The following is a 25,711-nucleotide window of genomic DNA, read 5'->3' as shown; positions in this document are numbered from 1 at the left end:
CATGTCCGGGGCCCCTACTACTGTCCCAACCAGTATGTTTGGCTAGCTGCCTGCTGGACCTTTGCAGCTGGGGGCACCTTGGGAGTACCTGGGTCTCTCTGCTCCCCCCACCCCCCAGCACCAGGCAGTCCCAAGGACCCGACTTCTGCCATAACCGTGTTTCCTGAACCAGGCGCGTGACTCTATCCCTCCGCACACACCCCCGCCCCGACATGCAGTTCAGCCCTCCATCATCACCCCCTAGGGAATTAACACAGGATCTCTCTTCCTATCCACACCCACCCAAACATGGAGACCAGAACTGCTTGTCTGAGGTCTCTCGGGGCCTCTGTCTTGCCCATGGGATAGACTGCGACCTCCGTGGCATGGCAGTCAGATAAGACCTTAGAGGCCTGACCCCCTTCCCACCTGGCCCCCCCGCTCCCCTCCCCCCACTGCCTGGGCCTGGATCCCTCCGCTTGCCCCTGAGGCTTCTCTGTTGTGAAAAGACAGTCCCTCCACCACAAAACCAGGATGTCTGAAATGGGTTTTCCCTCCAGAGATCCTACATTTGTGCTGATTCATATGTACCCCCAAGTCTCCTTGGAGACTTAGAACGCATTTATTTTAAGTACATTTGGTCAGGAAAGTAAGTTTGAAACTGTAAAAGCAAAAAAGGGATGTTTCCCTTTTGAATCATAAGGCTGATGAACTATTGGTTTCTCCTTCAAAATGAGAATTTACAAGTACTCCCATTTCACAAATGAACATACTCGAATTTTAATATTGAAGCATTTAAAGCTAGGGAAAGCATCCCGTTGGGACGTCGAAACATAATCAGGACATTTCCGTCAACTGTGCACACTGGTTATTAACACATCAGGTTCTAGACTCTTGCTAACAAGTTTGCCAAGTATGTGTGGGGAAAGGGTATATTTGTGTGACCGGATTCTAGATGCGTTCAGGGATTTCTCTATTTGTTGGAAAGAACATCCATCTGCTGATCATTCCCAAGAAAGAAGACAGTGGCAGTTCACTGGGCCAGGCGAGGGGTTGGCTTTCTGTTCTCAGAAGTGCAGCACCGAAGGTTGACCTAGAGAGTGGAAAAGATCTTCCCCCTGAAATCTTTCCCTTTTCTTCATCACAACTCTATCTGATTTCAGGACTCCTGTATCAGGAATACCGAGATAAATCGACACTCCAAGAAATTGAAACCAGGAGGCAGCTGGACGCAGAGATACACACCAACGCTCATGGCTCCCCAGCCAGCGAGGAGACTCCAGAGGAGGATGAGGAGGAGGAGGAGGAGGAGGAGGAAGAGGATGAGCCAGCAAGCCCACCCGAGAGGAAGGCTCTGCCCCAGATCTGCCTGCTCAGTAACCCGCACTCACGATTTAACCTCTGGCAGGATCTCCCGGAGATCCAGAGCAGCGGGGTGCTGGAAATCCTCCAGCCCGAGGAGATCAAACTGCAGGAGGTAAAGGGCCGCCCCGGGTGGGAGCTCCCTTCGGAAGGGACAGGTGTTCCAGCCAACGGAGGTGAGGCTTCCTCCGGGAGGGGAGGCGCCCCCCGCTGGCTCACCAGAATTCCTGGCAAGGTTTAGCCTTCCAGAATGCGCAGGGAAAGTCACATTATTTTACAGGCGACAAAAAATAGCTTGTTACCTTGTAAGGGAGCTCAGCCCAGTTGCTAGTGTTTGCAGCGGGCACACGCGAGCCTGGGGCCCTCGGTGACGCCGGCTGGCGGAGCCTGTGAAGGAAGTCGGTCCCCCGAGGTTCACATTCAGCACTTTCTTCTGGAAGCCCGTAAAACCTGGGCGCGGGGACCTAGAGAAATGGTGCGGAACTTCCCTGCTTCTCTGGATGGTCCCGGTGGACCCTGCCCATCAGCTCGGCTGAAGCAAGAGCACTGGGTTGCCCAACGGCTTATTGCTAGCGGGAGGAATGATTCATGAGAAGGTTACAGTAATGGAAAGAGGGAGCTCAGAAATCTGCGTGCGCATTCCCATGGGGCATAGTTTGCTTGGGTCTAGAGCGGCGGGAGCGCCTCGGATCCAGGGGAAGGGGAGAGAACGGTGGGGAGGAATGGTGACTGTGCACATGCGTGTTCCCCGTGGAATTCCAAAAGCGGAGATAGAGGGGGAAATGAAGAGATTTGGTTCAGTGCCATGTCCTCGTCCATGTCCTGTCCCCCATACTCACACACCCCTTCAGAGCTGTCCTCGAACTTCTAGCCCCAGGTGTCCTGCTTCTTTAACACCTCTCTGCCCTCCTCCCTCCTGCACTGCCATCTATAGGAACGTTTGCTCCTCTCCTGTATTTAAAAGTCAAAGTAACCAGCGCCCACTGCTCCTGACCAGGACTGAGGCTCCTGCTGACCAGGGTGCGAGTGCTGGCTGTTGGGGAAGACTTGGGGGGCGGGGGCTGGATTTGTGCAGAGCTGCCTGCATGCATCCTATCTGGGAGGGTCCGGAGGGATCCGTGGCGACTTGACTTCCGTGGGACTCGGGAGCAGGGATTTGTAAATGGCTCATGAAACATCTGAGTGAATATGTGTAGTCACCTGTTCCCAATGTGGCTTCTCCTAGTTTTGTACAAAAACCCTGGAGGAGACACAAAGAAGCCACTTGTCCCCCAGCGGAAAGACGCACGTGGGGCACATCTCCACAGAGGCAGGGGGAGCCGAACTGAGAAAAGCAACTGTGTGGAAGGTGCCAGAACGCATGGATCTAGAAGTCCCCGTGCAGTTGTCCGTCCCTCCTGCCTAGGGGCACCCTCAGCTGCTGACAGGACAGCCGCCCCTAACCTTGGCTTTCCTGTAGGAGGAATTAGACAATACTGTTTTGTATTTGGCTTTCTTCACACAGTATTACCCTTACAGGGTGGTTGGTTTTGTTTTGTTTTTTGTTTTTTGTTTTTGTCCCCAGAATAAGGAAAAAAGACTAGTTTCTGGGGGAATACTTCTTTTTTACCTTGATAATTAGAGACGTAAAGATTTTAAGTCCTTTGGAAAGCTTAGAGATAAACCGTAAGCTTAAAACATGGTATATGCCTTCTGTGACATACACAAGGCTAAAAGCAGAGAGAGCAGGGCCTTTGTTATAAAAGCAAACAGTAAAAAAGCCCCTGAAAAATCGCATAAAATAAGGCGGCAGAGTCAATAGCAAATGTATCAGTTGTAAACTGCTTGAATCCTCCATGGAAAGATAGAAATCCTCTAACTGATTGGAAATCTAGACCCATTATATTGTGGGGGGAATCCGGGATAAGTTAATGAAGGGAACGGGTCATTTTGTGTTATTAAAGGTATTCTTTACATTGATAAAGGTATCACTTTATTTTTAAATGTTTTAAAATTAAGTTGCCTGTTAATAGGTTTTTTTTTTATTTAAATGCAGTGCAGTAAATTAAATTAAATTAAAAATTTTAAATGCAGTGCAAACAGGTGCTGCTGGAATTTTCTTGGCTCCTGGCTTCTGACCAGAGGACTCGCCAAGTCTAGCTTATCTCTTCTGAGAAAGGATAGTCATAATGCACCATCTGGTTTTGGGGTTCAGACATTTAGGAAGACTCTAAGATACAAAATCCTTATAGATCTTTACGAGGCTTCCCCCTGTATTTACACTTGTTCTGCTCAACAGCCCTTTGATTTTGATTTTGGTTGTAGCGCCGTAGAGCCTTCAGCTTAGTTTTCATGAGAACTAGTGTACCTTGAGCGCAGGGGCTCAAGTAAGAGCAAGGACAACACAGGCAGCTCCCAGGTGGGGAGAGAAACGTGTGCGGGTGCTGCCTGGAGGGTAGCTGCTGCCCACGGTGCTCAGCGGATCCCGCACAGCTTTGCTGGGAAACCGTGCCCTTGACTCAGCCAGTGGCCATCGGGGAGACTGATTAGGGACAGCTTCGGTGTGCCCAGGGGAAACTGGCTGGTCCAGAGGGAAATGCAGTTTAAATGGTGGACAGGGCACCTGGGGGATGCAGTCGGTTGGGCTAAGGTCATGATCTTAGGATTGTGAGATCGAGCCCCACTTAGGGTTCCAAGCTCAGTGTGTAGTCAGCTTGAGATTCTCTCCCTTTGTCCCTCCCGGTCCTGCCTGTGTTCTCCCTCTCTCTCAGATAAATAAATAAATTTTTAAAAATAAATAAATGCATGGTGGTGGACACTGCCAAGCTGCCACTCAAAAAGGCAGTACAGATTTCATGCGACAGCAAAGCCTCCCAGCCCGGTTAGTTGATTTCACGTTTATTCCCATCTGCCCAACTGCTGGATGAAATGTTTTATCCTGAGGGTTCTTGATGACTTGTAAATTGGGCATCTTTTCATATGTATATTGGCTGTTTCCACTTCTTTGTCTATGAATAGCCTGTTCTTATCATTTGCCCTTTTTCTTTTTTTTTTTTTTTAAGATTTTATTTATTTATTTGATAGAGATGACAAGTAGGCAGAGAGGCAGGCAGAGAGACAGGAGGAAGCAGGCTCTCCAAGGAGCAGAGAGCCCGATGCGGGGCTCGATCCCAGGACCCTGGGATCATGACCTGAGCCAAAGGCAGAGCCTTTAACCCACTGAGCCACCCAGGCGCCCCTCATTTGCCCTTTTTCTAAAGGGTTGTTTATGTTTCTCTTCTTAGTGGATGGCAGCTTTTTATAAATTCTGGCTATTACATTCTTTTAATATGTTTATTTAAAATGTTTAAAATGTTTTCTTTCCTCCAGTAGTATAGGAGAAGTGAGGTAGCAAGGGTTTGAATGCCAGTTGTGCTACTTCTTAGCTGTGTGACCTTGGGTGAGTTACTTAACCTCTCTGTGCTTTTGTTTCCTTATCTGTAAAACCGGGATAATCCTAGTACCTGCATCCCAGGGTTGTGAAGATAATGAGTTAAGAAGATAAAGAGCAGGACAGACTGACTTAAGTGACTTAAGTGACTTTATTATTAAATAAGGAATAAGTACACAATTAATTGAACTCAGAGGTCTGCTCTGAGACACTCAGGGGGAAATACACACAAAAACACAGTCCTAAGGAAAGCAGTTAGGGTGGAGATCAAAAGACACCACGTAAACTGGTGATGAGATGCATGCCTTCCTAGGAAAATAGAAGCTACCAAAAATTGACTCAAAACTAAAAATGTTCTAAACACCAAAATATATACCAGGTAACCAGAAAGATTTACAAAAGAGATGTTGTACCCAGATTGCTGAGTTGTGCCAAGCGGTCAAAGCACAGAGGAGTCCCTTGTCTCTTGGAGTAGTCTGGAGCAACATTGGGCATGTTTTGTATCTGTGTCCCCCTAAGTCACCAGCCACATGTGACTGTCGAGCGTTTGAAATATGGTTGGTGCAGCTGAGGAACTGAACGTTTAATTCTATGTCATTTAAACTAACTTCCATTTCAGGAGCCACAGGTGGCTACTATGTTGGTCAAGAAATATCTAGAGCAGGGATCATCCCTTCTTAAAGAACCTAGCACAGTGTCTCAAGAACAACATTATGACATCTGGGACAGGATCATTCTTTGTCGCGGGGGATGGGGGGTCTCCTGTGCATTGTAAGAGGTTTAGCAACATCCCTGCTAACAGATGCCAGTAGAACCCTATCCCCAGTTGTTACAGCCGAAAATGTCTCTAGACCTAGCTGGCTGTCCCCTGGGGAGCAAAAGTAGTTCCTGATGGAGAACCGCTATCCTATAGAAATAAAAATTTATACAGAAACCTGGACAAGAATGTTTATAGTAGCTGTATTCATCACAGCCCCAAACTGGGAACAACCCAAATATCCTTTAGTAGACAGATAACCAGACACTAGAAGGTCCGTACAATGGCCCAAGACTTAGTACTAGAAAGAAGATCTATGGATGTACGCAGCTAAGGTCAATTTCAAAGGCATGTTGCTGAGCGAAAGAAAGCAGAAGGGTTACACACTATGTGTTCGCATCTGTAGGACCTTCTGAACAAGACAAAATTACAGTGACAGAGACCAGATCCAGGGTCACCAGGGAGGAGGGTGGGGAGGGTGTGCCTGGAACAGGATGGCACAGGGGACTTTTTTAGAGTGATAGACCTACGTCATGTGTCCTGGTGACAGTGTGATTATAAGGATCTATACCTGTGTTAAAATTCATAAGAGCTGTGCATCCAAATGTCAGTTTTACTGCATTTTTATTTAAAAACTAAAACATTATAAAAGGGGAGGGGGAAGGAAAAGAAACAGGTTGACGGTTCTCATTCTGTTCAACCTAATCAAGTAAGCACTCTTTCCCACACAACCCCCAAAATAAAACCTAGATCTGTCTCACTGTGACGTAAGGCAAAAATTTACATAAAACACAAGAAAATCAAATCTGGAGGTACATTAGAAGAATAATGTACGTTGAGAAGCTCTTGGGTGGCTCGGGCAGTTAAGCACTTAAGCGTCTGCTTTCAGCTCGGGTCATGATCCCAGCGTCGGGGGATCAAGCCCAGTGTAGGGCTCCCTGCTCAGCTCGGAGTCTGCTTCTCCCTCTGCCCTTTCTCCTCCTCCCCCATACTCGTCCTCTCTCTCTCTCTCTCCAATAAATATATAAAATCTTTTTAGAAAGAAGGGGAAAAAAAAGAATAACATGCTTTGAGCACCTATGCATGAATGCAAAGACGGTATAAAGTTTGGGGCCAAAATTCATCATATTAATAGGCCAGAGGAGAAGAACACCCTGAGCGTCTCCTTCTCAAAGACCTCTAAAAGGGAAGTAGCACATTTATTTCCATCCAAACAAAACTCAGGATACTTTCTGAAATTTATAAGGAGTGTCTTAGGTCTATATCTCAAGATCACATTTCATGAAGAATTGTTGGTGACAATACAGGCAAGACAGGGAAGCTTGCTAAATGCTGATGTTGGTCTAGAAGTTCTAGCCAGTCCAGCAAAACAAGGAAAGAAATAAGAGATAACCGTAAAAAAGGGCAGTCAGAGACATCCTTACCTTCTAGTGATGGCTCCCTACTTATAAATCTGGAGGGGTTCACAAGTATTGGATCTTTATTAGGCATTTCGGGGAGATGGCTGATTCTAAGATAAATTTGCAAAACTTAGTTGTTTTAAGCAGGTATCAGCAAATCCAGGTCTTGATCAGTTAGTGAGCTCTATCGACAAGAAAGATGAGTATCCCAAAGAAAAATGGACAAAACAATTCTCAGGAAAACTGCAAGTGGCCAGTGATTAAATTTTTAAAAAGGTGGGGGGAAATCAAACTCACTGGTTTAATTAAAGAGGTTCAAATTAAAACAACATTGAGGTATAAGCATTTCAGGTGGCAGAGACTTTTAAATGTAAATATATTTAAAAAGTGGTGTTGGGGGATTTCTCAATGAATATTTCAAACAGTATTTCAAACAGCTGATAGGAAAAAAATAGCAAAATTTGCACCAAACCCTTACGGCAGTATGTTTGCCCACTGTCTAGTGTTACTATTTCTAGAAATTTATTTTGAAAAATAATCAGAAAAATGCACAAGTACTTATTTATTAGGATGTTTATTCCAGCAGAAATCAGGGGAAAAATGGCAGGAAGAACCTGAAATGTGCAGTGATAGGGGAATTATTTAGTAGGACAGTGTACAAAGGCAAAACATGTAATAAGCATGTTTTCAAAGGATAAACTGGGTGAATATGTACACCACATTGAGTTTTTAAAAAGGCAGGCTAGAAGGGCACCTGGATGGGGGATTGGTTGGGCTTCTGACTCTTGGTTTCCGCTGAGGTCATGATCTCTGGGTTGGTAGTAGGCTGAGGTCTATGGTGGCCGGCTCTGGGCTACACAGTCTACTTTGTGGCTCTCTCTCCTCTTCTGCCCCTCCCCCTACTCCCTCTTTCTAAAATAAATAAATAAGATCTTTTTTTTTAAAAAAAAAAAAAGGCAGGCTAGAACATTCCATCTATAGTAGAATTGGCATGGGAAATAGATGTAATAAATTACGTTTTTGTCATTTCCAATGGATCTGATAGAGACATTTCAATAACTAGGGTTACCTAACAATAAATAGAGTCATAGGCAATTACAAGTCACAAGGACACACAGGCTTCCATGTGTCTTGCTCTAAGTCTTTATGGCCTCACTTTTTTTTTTTTAAGATTTATTTATTCGAGAGAGAGAGAGAGAGAGCACGCATACGCACACTCCCCACCCCCAACACCCACGTGAGCTGGATGGGGGTGGGGTGGGGGGAGGAGCAGAAGGGGAGGGAGAGCATCTCAAACAGACTCTCTGCCAAGTGTGTACCTGGTCACAGGCCTGGACCCCATGACCCTGAGATCATGACCTGAGCGAAAACCAGGAGTCGGACATTTAACCCACTGAACCGCCCAGGCGCCCTAGGTCTGATTTTCATGTTTATTTTTCTAAAAGCTTAATGTGAGTGTCTATTTTGTTAATATTTGGCAAGGGACACAACAGTGAGATCTTCAGATTTTTTTGTTCCAAAAAATCTGACTTTTGCATTAGATCTCATTTATCAAAGCAAGTCAGGCAACTTGTTCCCCAAGCTCAATCTGTTGTTGGAACATCTCTTTCTCCTGAGTTACAAAAGCAGCAGGTTGCAGTGAACTACTATTCACACAAGGAAAATAACCCCCAAATGATGGTCTTTTGGTAGGCCCAAGTCTTAGTCAGTCATTGAAGAGTCAGGATTGAAGAATAAAATTGTATGTTTCCCTCCTTTTCTAAGTAAAAATTAGGTAGCTAATAATGGGAACATGTTGTCCTGGACATCGGGTAGGATTTTCTTGGTTTCATTTTTGTTTTTTAAACTTAACTCTGAAGCTCTTGCTTCCCACCCCCTATTTGGAATGGTGTTGGAGTTACTGTCTGAGAACACAACAGTTTGAGAAATAACCAGACATACATTCAAATGACAAGGTTTGGGCGGGAAGCGGTGGTAGAGGGAGTAGGAGAGGGAGTAGGGCGTTCAGTGAGGCCCGGGTGTCGGCGGGGGGGGGGGGGGGGGATGCAGGGTCTCCCCCCCTCACCAAAGCGGTGGACCACAGAATGATCCTGAAAAGAGACTGAAAAGCAAAGAGGAGGGACCAGAACTGGGGGAGGGATCAGGCATCTCCCTGGAAGAAGCATCGGACAGTACTTGATTCTCACCAGCTAATGCCGGGGTCCTGAGAGATCATGGAAAACCTGCAGGGGCTGTCCCCAGCAGGCCCCGGGAGTGGTCACTTCTGCGGCTGGCGTGGCTTGCGTCCCCAGCCAGCACCTGGAACCTGTCGAGGCAAACAGGATAGAACAGACAGACTTGCTCTCTGGTCCCTGATCCTGGTGAGCTGGATGTGCTGGAAAAGTGAGCGGGGAAGGCTAGTTTGAGTATCTCCAAGGAGACAGGGTCACACAGACGCTCCTGTGGGGCAGCCTGCGCAGGCTCGTCCTTACCTGCAGCAGGACAGCCCTGACATGCCCAGACAGGACCTCCAGCTTTGTCCTGTCAGGGACCCTGTCATTATCTGGCACAGGCCAACTAGGGGATCTGTCAGGATCTCCTACAGTCTGAGTCAGCTCAGCCCCCAGAACGGGACAGGTTTTTTTTTTTTATTTGTTTTTCAACCCGTTTTCACAACTTCAAATGTTAAGGTACTTTTTTTTTTTTTTTTTTAAGATTTTATTTATTTATTTGACAGAGGTCACAAGTAGGCCGAGAGTCAGGCAGAGCTGGGGGGCGAGGAGCAGGCTCCCTTCTGAGCAAAGAGGCCGATGCGGGGCTCGATCCCAGGACCCTGAGATCATGACCTGAACCCAAGGTAGAGGCTTAACCCACTGAGCCACCAAGGAGCCCCAGTACTTTTTTTTTTTTTTTTAAGAAAACTATCCATTTTAGAAGAAAATTATGGGTTTTTAATATGATGTACTTTTTAAATTTTTTTATTTTTTTGAAGATTTTTATTTATTTGACAGGGAGGGACACAGAGAGAGGGAACACAAGCGAGGGAGAGGGAGAAGGAGAAGCATGCTCCCTGCTGGGCAGGGAGCCTGATGCAGCCCGATCCCAGGACCCTGGGATCGTGACCTGAGCCCAAGGCGACCCTTAAGGACTGAGCCACCCAGGTGCCCTTCATATGATGTACTTCTCTCTTTTTTTTTTTTTTAAAAGATTTTATTCATTTATTTGACAGAGATCACAAGTAGGCAGAAATGCAGGCAGAGAGAGAGGAAGATGCAGGCTCCCTGCTGAGCAGAGAGCCCGATGCGGGGCTTGATGCGGGCTCGATTCGGGGCTCAATCCCAGGACTCCGGGATCATGACCTGAACCGAAGGCAGAGGCTTTAACCCACTGAGCCACCCAGGCGCCCCCATATGATGTACTTCTATCAAGAAATTAAATCATGAATATTATTTAGCTCACCAGCCTGCGTGGAACCACGCCCTTGTCTCTTTAGGATAAAGCTTAACCATTCCGTAAATGAGTCTGGTCGGAGGGGCAGGGACTCTGCCTGTGATTTAACACAGACAGGAGCCATCACACAGAACACCAGAAAGCTCCTGTCCTATGACAGACACCTGTAACTTCTTCCAACAAAGACATGTTAGCATTTGTCATTTTTTTTAAAAAGATTATTTATTTATTTATTTGATAGAGATCACAAGTAGGCAGAAAGGCAGGCAGAGAGAGAGGGAGAAGCAGACTCCCTGCTGAGCAGAGAGCCTGATGTGATGCGGGGCTGGATCCCAAGACCCTGGGATCATGACCTGAGCAGAAGGCAGAGGCTTTAATCCACTGAGCCACCCAGGCGCCCCAGCATTTGTCATTTTTAAAAGGAATCCTTTGGATAAATGATTTATGTATCTGATATAAAGTGCAAAAAAAAAAGAGTAAATGCTTTACAGTGAAAAAGTCTCCTCTGCGCCTGACACGCCGGGGCCAGCGTCTGCATGTCACACAAACAGTGAACCTGCTATTAGATTGTTCTGCCCCCTGCTTTCTTTTTTAACTTGGTAGAACATTTTGAAAATCTTTCTGCACCAGCCCAAATGGATGCCCATTCTTTTTCCTTTTTTTTTTTTTTTGTTGTTTTGTTTTGTTAGCTTTATAGATCTCTCTTGTCTTTGATGTTCCATAATTTATTTAACCAACCCCCCATTGATGGGCATTTGCAATTAGAAATATTGTGGATCAGGGTGCCTGGGTGGCTCAGTCAGTTAAAGCTCTGCCTTCAGCTCAGGTCATGATCTCAGGGTCCTGGGATCCACCCCCCACATAGGGCTCTCTGCTCAGTGGGGAGCCTGCTTCCCCGCCCCCGCCTCTCTCTCTGCTTGTGATCTCTCTCTCTCAAATAAATTAAAAAAAAATTTTTTTTTTGAATGTTGTGGATCAAGGACATTGCGTGTAGCGTTATTTAAGACTGAAATCCACACAGTGGAGTTCCATGGGAATTGCCAGTGGAACTGTGGAGTTAAAAGTTACCTGCTCTTCTAAATCTGGTGAAGATACCGTCTTCACACTTCCGTTTGAGGGTGTGGGCTCAGCACCACCATTGTATGTTAGCCAATCATTTTGTCTTGAGCAATGAGCTAGATCATGAATGATATCTTGTTGTGTTTTTTTTTTTAAGATTTTATTTATTTATTTGACAGAGAGAGATCACAAGTAGGCAGAGAGACAGACAGAGATGAGGAGAAGCAGGCTCCCTGCTGAGCAGCAAGCCCAATGGGGGACTTGATCCCAGGACCCTGGGATCATGACCTGAGCCAAAGGCAGAGGCTTAACCCACTGAGCCACCCAGGCGCTCCTCTCGTTGTGGTTTTAATTTGCATTTCTCTTACCGGTGAGTGAGGCTGAACATAGTTTCAAGTTTTAAATTTTAACCGACTTTAGTGTAAATTTTTTCTTTTCTTTTCTTTTTTTTAAGATTCTATTTATTTATTTGAGAGAGAGAGAGAGAGGGAACACAAGCAGGGGGAGGCAGAGGGAGAAGCAGGTTTCCCGCAGAGCAGGGAACCCAGTGTGGAGCTCAGCCCCAGGACCCTGGGATCACGACTTGAGCCGAAGGCAGTTGCTTAACTGACTGAGCCACCCAGGCATCCCTAAGTGTAAACTTCTTCATAAATCATCTTACTAAACCAGGTCATCTGGAGGAAATGTAACCGTGGGTGTTTGTGACGTGTGTGGTCCTTGCAGAGGATTGGGTTTGGACTGCTGGTGGTGTGGGCGGCACTGGGCCCCGAGGGCCTGCCGGCAAGCTCAAATTTCATACGTGAGCTCTAGGCCCGCTGCAACAAGGTGGGGTCATTGTCACTATGCCCTGTGATGCTCCCGCCCTGCGAACTCACTCAGCCTTGTCCCTCCCCCTTGCGTTTCCCACACGGACCAGACGTGCAGCAGCCTTGACCAGCTGGTCAAAGCATGGGCTTTGGAATCTGACTTCATCATCATTTGTGGAAGAAAGAGGCACTCTTAGGAACTTGTTCATTACTAAGAGCTTTTTCGAGTCACTTCTGGCCACCTGAATGCCTGTGACATGTGGATTATTGTACGAGGGGAGGGGACCAGCCGGGAGCATGGACGTGAATCTGCCCCGAGGGGGGGCTACTCTGAAGGCCCCAAAGCCAAGAGCAGGTGCGGCCTCTGATGGAAGGGCCTGGTCACCTCTTCCCTGGTTTCTGACACCCCCGGAGAAGAGAGAAGTATGGCCACCTGTGCACAGGGACCGAGCATCTGGAGCATGAGGTCACGCCTTTGGCAGAACAAGGTCCCATCACTCCCTCTGGCATGTTGTGGGACGTGCAGCCTGGACCGTGGGATCCGAACCAAACTGTCCATGGGTTGCGTCCCCACAGCCCTCTGAGGCAGGCTGGTGCTCCAGGAAGGATGCCCCAAGCCCTTGGCCTTAGGGCCCGACTTTCCCTCTGTCCCTCTCACCCTCCAGCTAAAAGCAAACGTACTAAAAGGAAGTAAAGGCATCAGGCAGGTGCCCTAACACTTAGGACTCTGAGGGACAAGGAAGAAAGAAAGGTACTTGTGGAAGCTTTGGGGGCCAGGTCCTCGGTCCCTGCCATGCCTCGTGAGGACCTTTGCATCTTGTTCAAAGACAGGTTGTGTGTGGGTTTGGGGCAAGGCCTGGGGATCTGCATTTTCACAAACGCCTATAGTCAGGGGACCAGGTTGAAAAACATTGGTGTTTCCCTACTTTTGCCTAGCTAACTCTTCTAGTTCTCTGACTTAGCCCCTTCCAGAACCCTTGCCGCTAACGAGGCAAGGCCCCCTCCCCTGCATTCCCCCTTCACTGTCGGGACCACTGATGAGCTGTCATCGGCCATGCTCCAGCTGCTTTCTTGGTGACAGCATGCCTCTGTCCCTCTTTGTCCCCAGCATCGAGCCCAGTCACGTCCTGGAGGTGGTTCTTGGGACATGTTTGTGGAACCAGTGAGCCAAGGTGCTGGGCTCCCTGTGGTTGAGGTGTCCTGGGCAGAGGGTCTCCAAGAGGTAGGGGGTGGGTCTTAGTCATCTCGGGGTCCCCAGTGTCTGGTGGTCCCCAGCTCTTAGCAGGTGGGCAGGAAACCTCTGGAGCATTGAGTTTTCTGTATGAGCTGCTTTAGGAAACCATCCAGGAAAGGAGACGGGACATTGGCCGTCCAGGCCAGCAGAAAGAAGGATGAACATAAGACACAACTAATGGTGTCCTTGTAAACAGATGCAGGCTTCCCTGAGTGTGGGGAGCAGGGAGCCTGGGGAGCAGAACCTTCGTGTGACCTTAGTGCCCACCTCTACCCGGTGGAGACAATCTGGGAGACCTCCAGGGCTGTATTAAGGACCAAGTGAGGGGTTAGTCACCTGTTGAGTGTTGGACTAGCGCCCTGGGGCCCTGGGGCTAATCCTGCGCAGACAAGGTGGAGAGAACAAGGACACTCGAGACCTCTCCATCCACCAGGTGAGGGCTGCCCCCGCCTGTCTGAACAGGAACATAGTCAGTAAGAGAGGAGTATGGCCAAGCATTTTCTGGATTTAGAGAGAAAGATGCCTCATTTTGGCAAGGGAGGGGCAGCAGGAAGATCCCGAGTTCTTGCAAAATGAACTTTCTTGGTGTGACTTTTTGGGAAGCAGCACATGCTGTTTGACAGAAAATTGATGAGGAGTCATCTGTCGGGTCTGAGTGGCCCCGGTGACACAGAGGTCGTCTCCTTTCTCTTGACTGTGGTCCTGGGCCTCACTCTGGTGATTGGGAATAATGCCTGACTTTCCCTGGCTCCCTGAGAGGTGTGTGTCTGGTATCCAGAGGGGGCTTGTGGCCTCAGCCTCCAGTCCAGGTAGGCTCAGCTGGCGAGCGAGGGCGGCCGGGCAGATGGAGAGTACCAGAATTTCTGGAGCTGGATGGGAAATTGGTGGTGGCTTGGCCGGCTTGGGCTGCCCTCACCGACTGCCCCAGACCAGGTCGCTGGACAGCAGGCATGGATTTTGCACAGCTCCAAGACTGGAAGTCTGAAATCAAGGTGCCAGCAGCGCTGGTGTCTGGTGGGACACCTGTCCTTGGCTTGCATCCCTGGGGTCTGTCTCTTCTTGTAAGGACACCAGTCCTTACAGTAAACCTTAATGACTTCTTCCTTGGCCCATCTCCAAATGCATCATACTGGGGGCTAGAACTTCAACATACGAGTTTTAGGGGACACACTTCAGTCCATAACAGGTGGGAAAATGCAGGCTACCTAAGAAGATCCATTTTGCTCCTTTCATCCACTCAAATGGGAGCTCAGACCTGGCCACCGTGGACAGCCTGTCCTGGGAAGAGCCTGGGACTTGGGAAGAGGCGCGCCCCTCCCCCGTAACCCGGGACTGTGGGGGAGGGGGGTGCTTTTGCTTCCTGGCTGTGCCAGTGCCATACCAACGCCCACAGAGGTCGCCCTGGTGACTTGGGCCCCGGGACCACATCGTGATAAAGGGAAGGTGAGGCATCAGACAGCTGTGAATCACGAGCATTGAGTTCCCGGAAGCCGCAAACAATCCCGAGTGGGACAGAACGCCCCACGGGGGGGTGGGGGGGCTTCTCTAGGCCACCCTGAGTTACAAGGAGCTGGCGCAGGTGAAGACCAGGGTAGGGAATCACCCAGCCCGAGTTTTGCCAGTGGAAGAACGAAGGGCCGATGCCCGTAGCCCCCTGGGAGTGGGGTATGGGGGACAGAGGAGGTGGCCGGACCCTGAGGATCCCTGCAGACGATGGAGGACGACACAGGCTGAACCATCTGCAGTCACCCCAACTGTGGGTCAGGAAGCTGAGCTCTTAACAAGCAGTGTTCTCTGGGCCCGGAAGCAGATCTGGGTGCCTCCAGATTTTCTTGGTGTCCCCGCTGCTTCTTTCATCTGCGTTGCTAATGGGCTGGAGTCTCATTTGTTTCTCCAAATTCATTGCTCGAACAGCGTGGCCAGGTGGTCCTAACTCTGGGCACCCCCACCTCCCCTGTGCGGAGATCGCCTGCCGCATCCCAGCGACCCCCCAAGCAGCCCCCGTGGCCCGTACTGCATGAATGAGGGGTCCTAGCTTTGTGTGTCTCTGGAGTATTTTGTGTTCGAGGGGTGCAGTGCTGGTCCCAGGTCCGCAGTCTCACTCGTGACTGGATGGCCCCAGGGAGGGGGAGATGCCACAGGCTGAAGCTAAACTGGGCCGGCTAGTGGGACATGGAGCGGTGATGGTCCCAGACAGGACACAACAGAGAGTGATTTCTCTCTGTTGTTTCCTTTCTTTGGAGAAAAATCTAAACTTACTGAGAAAGATAGGATCCAGCGCCTTCCAGGCCCAGTGGGGTAACCCTGCAGGAAGCCGGACACAGCTTCTCCACAGGCCAGTGTGGGAAGTGAGGTGAACACGTTCCGAGGTCAGGAGCAGCCATCTCAGACTCTGGAAAACAGGGCTGCATGGTTTTGGCCCACACAGCGGGCAGGGGACAGACTAAAAATGCAAACAGGAGCCTGCTGTTCCCTCCGTGGCCCTCTCATGGCCTGGCCGCCAGCCCCCACTGTCCCACCAGGCGCCCGCATCCTTTCTCCACACAAGCATTTGTGTCTCTGGGAATGGGCTTGCTGTCATGTCCAGGGTCACCTTCTAGTACAGACTCCTCCTGACCCCTCTGGCCGGAGCTCCATCCCATGAAGCTCAGTCCTGTGAGGGCAGCGCCCTGATGCCGGCTTGGTAATGACCCTGGGCATCCAGCAGGTGCTTTGAGATGGGCGGGCTCCAGGCTGCAGACCGTCCGCTGGGGACTGTTCCCATTTTGTGCGCCTGCAAACAGGCTTAGCTGGATAAAGCAATTCTCATTCATGGCCGAGGTCTGGCTAACTCCGAGGCAGAAGCCTTGACTGTTCCGCTGCTCAGCTGCCCACCACCGTCCCCGCAACTGCAGAACCACCTAGCCCGGCCCCTCCCACGCGGCGTCCAGAGCTGAGTGGCTCCCGCCCCTTGGAAAGAACCCAGGTAGGAGCGGGCTTGGTAGTGGCAGGGCTGGAAAAACTGGAAGCATAGCCTGAGTATTGGCAGACATCAAACCTAATACGAATCCAACTGAGCACTAAGAGCACCTCTGAGAGACGAGCCGTGATTCAGAAAATCCGGGTCGGTCTACCTGAGTGTTCCCTGAGGCCCAGGGTCTCAGCTGGGGTGGCCTCAACAGCCCGGCCGCGGAGCAGTGGTATTCTCAGGAAGGAGTGCCCTGCGGGAAGCAACACACGCACATGCTTGCACACATTCACATGCACGTGCACATTCTTATGCTCATTCACACACACGCTCGTTCATATGTATATGCTCTCATACGCACACGTACACTTTCTTACCCTCAGTCGTATATGCAGTCTCTCACACACTCACACACACCTCTCCCCGTTTGCTCCGTGGCCTTCCTCACTGCCTGACTGGGACCCACCCCTGGGACACAAGCGCTATGGTGTCAGGGAGTTGGCTGTGCTCACCCCTGAATGCCTGGGGCCTAGACAGGCACTCGGTCAACATGGGAGCAAATGGGAGAGCCAGCAAGTGAGTCAGCGAATGAGTGAATTATTGAGTGAGTAAGTGAATGAGTGAGTGAATCAATGAGTGAACAAGTGTGAGAATAAGTGAACAAATGAGTGAATAAGTGAATGAGTGCGTGAGTGAATGAATGAGTGAGCGATCGAGGGGGTCTGGAGAGCAGACAGGGCCCAGATCCCCGTCAACCCCGCGCTGCCACCACACGGCTTGAATGAGAGTAAGACGGTATTGATGAGGAAAAACAGCCATATTGATGTGGCAAATAACGTGACAGAAAATGAAGAGAAACACAGACTTCACGGGCGACTAATGGCCTGTTTGCGGAGGAGGCAGAGTGGGCGGGGGGCACAGCTGGTGTCCGTGACCAGCTGGTCAGGCCCAGCCGCTGGAGGACCCCGGCACCGGCCCCCACACCCAGCCCAGCAGACTAGATGCAGTGGACCTGGGGCGGTGGGTGGGACCCCAGGTGGGCCTCACGTGCGCCCCGCTGGGAGTCGTGCCTCTGTGGGGCTGCGGGTGGGACACGGTGTTGTTTCCTCTCTGCAATACTGTCAGCTGGGGGCGTGTTTAGTTCTATTTGCCTAGAACTCGAACTCTTCAACGGCCTGACATTTTCTTAGGAAACTTAGACTTAGCAGCGGGACGCAGTTCCATGTCAGTGGCGCTTGCCGAGAAGCCCCCTGCATCCCGCCAGGGCCGCCAGCGAGGCTGGAGGATTGGGGGGGATGTGCCTTCTGTGGCTTTGTCTGCTGAATACAGGCCACCATGACTCGGGGATGATTCCAGAGAGGCTGCGGCCCAGCTCCGGTCAGCCTGGGTCAGGGGCAGAACCCAGGGCGTCTGGGGGGCTCTCTGCTGCAGTGGCCAGGCTCTGTGATGGCGTGACCCCTGGAGTGACTTCCTTACGAACTTTGTCCCTGCTGTTGGGCAGGTGTATGCCACTGTGTGTACCCAACTTACAAACACGTCCCTTCTTTTTTTTTTTTTAGATTTTTATTTATTTATTTGACAGAGAGATCACAAGTAGGCAGAGAGGCAGGCAGAGAGAGAGGGAGAAGCAGGCTCCCTGCTGAGCAGAGAGCCCGATGGGGGGCTCGGTCCTAGGATCCTGAGATCATGACCTGAGCCAAAGGCAGAGGCTTAACCCACTGAGCCACCCAGGTGCCCCACGTCCCTTCTTTTAAACCCCACTCTGCCTGCGGCCTCACAGGGCAACCTGTCCAGCTCTGCCTGTTTTCACACGGCCTCCTCCCCATGCCTCCGTGTCAGACGTCCCTCCTGTGTCCCACACCTCTCTCATAAAGACACCTGTTGTTGGGTTTAGGCTCTCGATCCAGGGTGACGTCCTTGACATCCTTCTGTACAGAACTTGTCCCCAAATAAGTTCGTATTCACAGGCACCAGAGCTTAGGACATGGACACAGCTTGTGGGGGGTCCACAGTTCACCCCACTACACATCCCTTCTGGGCAGCCATTGTGGGGCCTGACCCCGCCCTCAGGAAGGGTCCTTGGTTGGCTTGTGAGCTGCTTGGGGGGGTGGAGCTGAGCCGGGAGCAAGAGCCCTCACTCCGGCGAAGCTCCTTGCTCGAGAGCACAGAGCCTCGTGTTGTCGCGGGGAAAGTCTCAGCGACCAGAAAACAGTCATGCTACGGAATAAGGGTGTCTCCAAAAACCTTATTAGATTATGGATTTCTTTTTCTTTAGTGCGGGGTGGGGTGGGGGACTCTCTGCGGGGCCGTGGAAGCACCCTTCCTCCACACACCCACCTCTCTCTGCGTCCCTAACTGGGACAGCCCCCCGCAAGGTGAGGCCCGGGAGGTGACCCGGGTCCTCCTCTTACCTGTTTGTCCCAACACAGGCCATGTTCGAGCTGGTCACGTCCGAGGCCTCCTACTACAAAAGCCTGAGCCTGCTCGTGTCTCACTTCATGGAGAATGAGCGTCTGAAGAAGATCCTGCACCCGTCGGAGGCACACATCCTCTTCTCCAACGTCCTGGACGTCATGGCCGTCAGCGAGCGGTGAGCACCCCCTGCGCTGGGCCTCATGGGGTCTGGCTTCCAGAAACTTCCCCTCACCTGGGGCGCGGCCAAAGCTGGCAGCGAGTGCCCGTTACACCGGCTTTTGAGTGTTTGGAATTATCTGTAATGAGATAGAAATAAATACGTAAACACGACCACCCGCCCCCCGCCCTCCAGCAGGGCGGCCGGTCACACTCCCCTGAACAGGCCTTCTGCCTCCAGATCCCTTCCCGTTCCACGCATGTGCTCCTCGTGTCCCCCGCTGTCGGGCAGGTGTGCGGCAGGTGTCCTGACCGGGTCCAGGGGCGTCCGTGGGAGCTGGTGTCCTAAAACCCCAGTTTGACGTGTCCCCGACCTCCTCCCCCCAGTCAGATGGTGCTTGTGCTGGTTTGTGGAGGAGGCTTTGGGACTGCGCTTCTGTTTTGCCCGGGAAGGATGGGAGGAGCTTAACTGGAGCGGGAAGGAACAGCCATTCACTGATTCTTGTCAAGAAGGAAAGGGCGCCAATTTCACCGTTGGGTTAGAGCATCTGGCGACCATTTCCCGCTGGGCCATGGAGTCCACGGCTCAAAGAGCAAAACTCAGCTTTCGGGTCCAACAACGCATGCTCAGATGCCAAGCTGCCACGTGGCCGGAGGAAGCCCTCCATTCCCGGGGCGCCCTGGGCACTCCCTCCTCCCCCGCTCGGACACTCACCTCCTCCTGGCAGGCCCCGCCCCAGGCCCTCAGACACACTGCTGCTGAGAGACCCGCTGGCCTCTGCCACTTCACCCCACTGGGGAAAGGGCGTCTTTTTGTGGGTTTACTTACACTTTGCTGTGGAGAATTGCAAACATGCAGAAACAGACGCGCCAGTGCAACGCGCGCAGCCCCCCAGCCCGCACCTGGGTTGGTCTGCGTCCCCAGCCCTCCTCACCACCCACGGGATCCCGCTGAGGCAAATCCCCGTTGTCATCTCGTCTGTGGGCACATCAGTACATCTGTTAAACATAAGGCCTCTTTCTCTCTGTTTGAAAACACTCTTGATGCTATCAGGCACCTAAAAACACAGGACGACTGACCTACCTACTGGGTAGGTGCACCAAAGGTGCCATCGGTGTGGGGCTCATGTCCTGTTGTGTCTGTGGCCTTGTCCGAGCCAGGCTCGGGGGCAGCCATGTGTCCTGAGTGTCCCGGTGCAGGCGCCTTTCACCCGAGCCGCTGCCCACGGCCCCCTCCCCCACCACAGGTTTCTCCTGGAGCTGGAGCGCCGGATGGAGGAGAACATTGTCATCTCGGACGTGTGCGACATCGTGTACCATTACGCGGCCAACCACTTCTCAGTGTACATCACCTACGTCAGCAACCAGACCTACCAGGAGAGGACCTACAAGCAGCTGCTGTGAGTGTGTGCCCCCTCTCCCTTCCCCCTGCCCCCGGGCAGGCTGTCGCTCCTCCCACCGGGACACCGAGCCATGGCCCTGGGACCCCTGCTTTCCAAGGCCGGCACGTTCCGGGGGCTGCAGGGTCACTGGAGAAAGGTTAATCCCAAGACCATCAGCCGTGGCGCCCGTCTGACCCGTGTCTCGAATGGCTGGGCTGAGCTCTGCGGGGCTTAGAAAAGATGGTTTGAGGCCTGGAGGGCCCCTTGTGGCCCAGGAGGTTGGGAAGATGGTTTGAACTAGAGCCAAAGGCAGGGATGAGGCAGCAGGGGGTGCCTTTGTGGCCTTCCAGCAACGCCCTTGACTTTGTCACTCATCTGCCCACTTCTCAGCTTCCCTGGGGTTTCAGATGATGAGGTGATTTTTCCAGTCGATTTGCCTCTTTTGACTCCCTCACACTCCAGTGCTGCGCTTTGGTGACACCTGAACCCATGATGTGTTCTTACCTTCACTGGGGAGCACCAGAGGTCCCCCTGAGAGGTCTCCTCCGGCCATTCCACTCCCCTGGGCCTTGCTGTCAAGGCTAACTGTGGAGGGTTTCAAACTTGAGCATTCGGGGGTTTGGTGTTTGACGTTTGGGGGTTGAAAACTGGGACTCGAGGGAATCAGGATGCTAGTTCGAGGACAGACGTGGCGGTGACAAGCAAGCAGGAGAACGGGGTCCTGGCCTCGCAGGGCTGCAGGTACACGGTGCATCCCTGGAGGCACAGGGTGTCTGGGCCCCAGGGGAAGGCCATGAGCCGGGATCCCTATTGACGTGCCACCCAGGGTCCCTGGAGCCCGCGTCAGGGCAGCCCCCTGATCCCCACTGCCGAGCCACCTGCAGACAGGACGTCCCCGTGGCCGTTGTCCCCGGCCTGCTGCTGTTCCTATCACTACGTGGGTTCACCTTGCTACAGTTCCCTGCTGGGTAAATCACCAGATCCTGCGTCTGAGTCATGGACTTTGCCACATGAGGAATTCTTACCTTCCCACACGGAATACATCCTGTGAAGTTTTCACAGCCCAGGCATGTGAAGCCATTGTTGTCATTTGGCTTGTACATGAGCAGTTTATCTTCCGTTAAAAGAAATCAGCGTGTGTCCCGTGCCCGTGGGATGTCTGGTTCCTCCAAGGCCGTGGATGCGCTTCTGACTCGCGCCTCCTGTGAGCCAGAGACCGACTCTCATGTCTGTGTACCCCAGCCAGGAGAAGGCAGCCTTTCGGGAGCTGATTGCGCAGCTGGAGCTGGACCCCAAGTGCCGGGGGCTGCCCCTGTCCTCCTTCCTTATCCTGCCATTCCAGAGGATCACACGCCTCAAGCTCTTGGTCCAGGTACCAGCCTCTCCCCCCAGCCCCTGCCCTGACGTGTGGAACCGGCTTGTGTGTGCTTCTCCCGCTGCAGACTGTTTCCTTCAGTTCCAGGTCTCTGCTAGCTTTCTAGGAAGTCCGTTTGCTCCACAAATCTTAATGAAGCTACTACTGTGTGCCACGCAGTGGGGGAGTCAGCCCCTCTTCCCAGTGAGCCACAGTCTGGGAATTAGACCAACAGGCACACACAAGCAGGAAGTGGTCATGACTGTGAGGACAGTGAAATGGAGGGCACATGATTGGGGGGTCACTGCCTGGTCACCGCCAGTTAGGAAAGTCAAGAAAGACTCTTAGACAAGTGACATCTGCGCTGAGACGTGGCTGACAGAGAGGAGCCATTCAAGTGACAGATAACTGCTTATGCAAAGGCCCTGGGGCAGCAAGGCTCATAGGAGGGAAGGCCAGTGGTGAGCTGAGGGGATTTGACAGGAGTAACTGCAGAGACGTTGTGAGGCCAGTTGAGGCCCTAAGGGACCAGGCAAGATGCTGGCTTCATGCTTCCGCAGGACAAGAGAGTTGTCTGATCCAACTGAGTGCCCACAACACTGCCTGTGCTGAGTTAGGGGCAGGAGAGCAGGGGTGCAAATGGGAGAAGGAGTCAGGAAGCTGTGGGAGAAAGGCAGCCTGGGCTGGAGGACAGGCGGGGAGCCGAGGGTCGGGGGAAGAGGGGGACATCCTGGAGGGAAATCAGAATTGAGATGCTCACTTGCTACTCCAGGGAAGAGGAAGGAAGAGTCAGAGCTGGACCCGCAGGAGTGATGGTGCGGCCCTTCCTGAGGCGGGGAGACAGGCGGGGGCAGGGGGGCGTCGGGGTTCCAGGGAATCTCCAAGTGCCAAGTTAAAGGGAGAAGTCAGTGCAGGGCCTCTCGGCATCAAGGTGGCGTTTAGGGAAAGACATCATCAAGGAAGGAGAGATGGGTCCCAAGACCCAGCCCTGGGACACAGTGCTCAAGGACAAATAGAAGGAAGAAGGAAGCTTAGGATGGCTGTGGCCGGGGAAGCCTGGAGAGGGGCATTTCCTGAAAGGGGACCCCATGCCTGCCTTGGGCTGCTGGGGTGTTTGGTGCAGCTGGTAGGGGGAGTGGCTTCAGAGGGCGAGGAGCTGAGAGAGTGACCTGCGAGCCACAGTTAGGGTAGCTGAGAGGTCAGACATCATGGGGTGGGCAGTAGTGAGGAGGAGAGGTTGCAGCCTGGGTTGAGGGGAGCGTCAGAGGCCCAGGGACCTGGGACCAAAGTGGGGGGCATCAGAGGAGGTAACACCCCCCACCCCAGGGGTGGCCCAAGAGAGCTCCATGTGACAACTCAGGGAGCACGAACCCGAGTCACAGGACACAGGTCAACAAAGGGTTACATGTGAGATTTTTTTTCTTAACTTGGGAAAACCGAATCAGAAGATAGAGGGGGGCATTTTTAAGAAATCATAGGAAAAGAGCATATATGAATATATAAAAATTTTAACTTTTATACGATGAAAACCAACAGAAGTAAGATCAAGACCTATTTTAATGTGTTGAGGGAGCGTGGAGGCACAGTCAAGTCGATGGCAGCCTGGAGCCCTCAGGAAGCTTCTGAGGAAAGGCCTCTGAGGCAAAAGCCATGGGAGCCTCATTTTGTTAAGTCAAGAAAATCAAACAGTTGGAAGAAAGGGCGTTTCTTCAGTACGACCAGAGTTAATGAAGTCTCAGGGTCACTGGGACTTGGCCACAAACTGGTCCTAGGGGCAGGGCAGGGAAGACCCCTATGCCTGCCCTGAGCATCACACGCGCGTGGAACCAAGGTTGACCTGAGCATGGCTGTCCCCTCACTGCCCCGCCCACCCCGCCAGCAGGAGGTTGCTGGCTTTACTTTGGTGTCCTTGTTAAGCATTTCCCCACCCCTGGGGGTGGGGGGACCTGGGGCTGCAGCTTGGCCTTCATGGTTAACCCCTGGCAGGAGCCTGACTCATCATCCTCACAGAGGCCCCCATGGATCAGAATGCTCGGGCCTAGGCCTGCTGTGTGGACTCCTGCGCCCCACTGGGCTCTTCATTGTGCCACCGCTGCATGGGGGCAGGGCGGGGAGGAAAGGCCACCCGGGATCAAATTAATGCAGATTTTCCTGTGCTCAGAACATTCTGAAGAGAGTGGAAGAAAGGTCTGAGCGGGAGTGCACGGCCTTGGACGCCCACAAAGAACTGGAAATGGTGAGCTGGGCTCCCTCCTCCTTTTGTTCCCAGTGAACCATTTTCCTTGGCCGGACCCCCACCTTGTGGTCCTGCTTCCTCCTCTGTCACTGTGTCTTTGGAAATCACAAATGCATTTTAGCATATGCTTTTGCAATCAAAAAAGGTCATTTGAGGGGTGCCTGGCTAGTTCAGTAGGGGGAGAGCAAGTGACTTGAGCTCAGGGTCGCAAGTTCAAGCCCCACATTGGGCATAAAGATAACTTTAAAAAAAGAAAGGAGGGAGGGAGGGTGGAAAGGAAACATCGTTCAAGTCCCCAAAACAGATAGGTGTGGCCCCAGCTGAGCGCCCAGGCTGTAGCCACGGTGACCTCTACTGCCCCCCAGAGGCCTTCTCTCTCCCAGGCCCCACGCTTGTCCTTGCTGGCTTCCAGTGTCTTCCCTCCTGTGCCACTCCCAAGGATCTGGCTCTGTTTGTGCCCTGACACAGCCCTGCCCCATCCTTTTCTCCGCAAGCCTGGTCCTGTCCCCAGGCCACTCCCCTCCTGTCTACTGGGGGGACTCATGGGTCTTGGCAAGCCCTGGGCTTGCCGCCCAAGAGGGAAGACACCATGTGCATTCCTCACCCTTGGAGAAGCGGTTCCTCCTGGGAGTTGACCTCAGAGGAGGAGACTTGGGGGGGTGGGGGCGTGCTCAGCATATATGTCCCTCCTGGCATGGGTGGCTGCCGGGCATCCTGTCCTCTGGCTGGCCCCTCCTCCTGTCCCTTACCAGTTGGCCACCTGTTAGGCTGGTCAGGGAGGGTGAATGACCCGGGAGACGGGGGACATCTTTCAGGGCCCTCCGCCTGTCTTCCCCCCGATGGGGACTCACACACCTGTCAGGCGGGGGATTCATCCCAGCCACCATTGGGCCCCGGAAGGTGAGTCCAGTGACCATCTGCACCCATGAGAGGCCTGTGTGCCAGGGGCCAGGCTCTCTGTTTCTTAAGTTCCTCTGCTGTCACATCCCTTTTCTTTCTTATACAACGAAAGCTATACTTGTCCTTCCCATAGTTTACCTTTTCCTTAAAGGTGGACTTTTAGGGGCGCTTGGCTGGCTCAGTAGGTAGAGCATGAAATTCTTGATCTCAGGGTTGTGGGTTTGAGCCCCTGTTTGGGTGTAGAGACTATTTAAAAAATAAAATCCAGGGGCACGGGTGGCTCATTCGTTGGGGTGTCTGCCTTTGGTTTGGGTCATGATCCCGGGGTCCTGGGATCGAGCCCCACATTGGGCTCTCTGCTCTGCGGGAGGCCTGCTTCTCCCTTTCCCACTCCCTCTGCTATGTTCTCTCTCTCACTGTGTCTCTCTCTGTTGAATAAATAAATGAAATTTTTAAAAATGAAAAAATTTTAAAAAGTAAAATCCATAAAAAATAAATAAAATAAAAATAAAGGTGGATTTTTTTAAATTTATAAAAGTAACTAATGTTCAGTACCAAAAAAAAAAAAATTGAGCGGGTGCCCATACGTAGAAGGAGGGGGTAAAGATGGTCGGTTATCCCACCCCCGGCTGCTGCCATGGGGCGCCGCCCTTGCAAACCTGCTCGTACAGCTGTAATCTTTGCTAAAGGGGCTTGTGGTTTCCAAGCTGGCTTTGCTCTCCATTTTAGTGCATATAAAATTATTGCAGTTCTTAATCATTAACGCCGTAACGAGGCATGGACCAGCCGGTTTCAGCTGGAGGTGGTGTCTGCGTGCGTTCCGGCGCCTGAGAGGACAGAGGTGGTGGCCGGGAACAGCTGGCTGCCCCTGGCCTCACGTGTCCTC

General features: G+C 51.9%; 1 protein-coding gene across 2 annotated transcripts in view; it reads left to right on the top strand.

The window, feature by feature from the left end:
- The window catches only part of NGEF (neuronal guanine nucleotide exchange factor), a 98,264-nt gene that overhangs the window by 67,835 nt on the left and 4,718 nt on the right, over positions 1–25,711 (top strand). For both annotated transcript variants that reach the window (XM_032355191.1, XM_032355192.1), the window contains 5 exons: positions 1,143–1,456; positions 18,812–18,972; positions 20,201–20,353; positions 21,578–21,707; positions 23,851–23,925. In XM_032355191.1, the coding sequence (XP_032211082.1) occupies positions 1,143–1,456; positions 18,812–18,972; positions 20,201–20,353; positions 21,578–21,707; positions 23,851–23,925 (833 nt within the window). The remainder of the gene's footprint in view (positions 1–1,142; positions 1,457–18,811; positions 18,973–20,200; positions 20,354–21,577; positions 21,708–23,850; positions 23,926–25,711) is intronic.

This window comes from Mustela erminea, chromosome 8 (genome assembly GCF_009829155.1).
Source record: "Mustela erminea isolate mMusErm1 chromosome 8, mMusErm1.Pri, whole genome shotgun sequence".
Classification (NCBI taxonomy): domain Eukaryota; kingdom Metazoa; phylum Chordata; class Mammalia; order Carnivora; family Mustelidae; genus Mustela; species Mustela erminea.
Note: the sequence above shows the minus strand (reverse complement) of the source record. Positions and strands in the feature narration are given on the sequence as shown.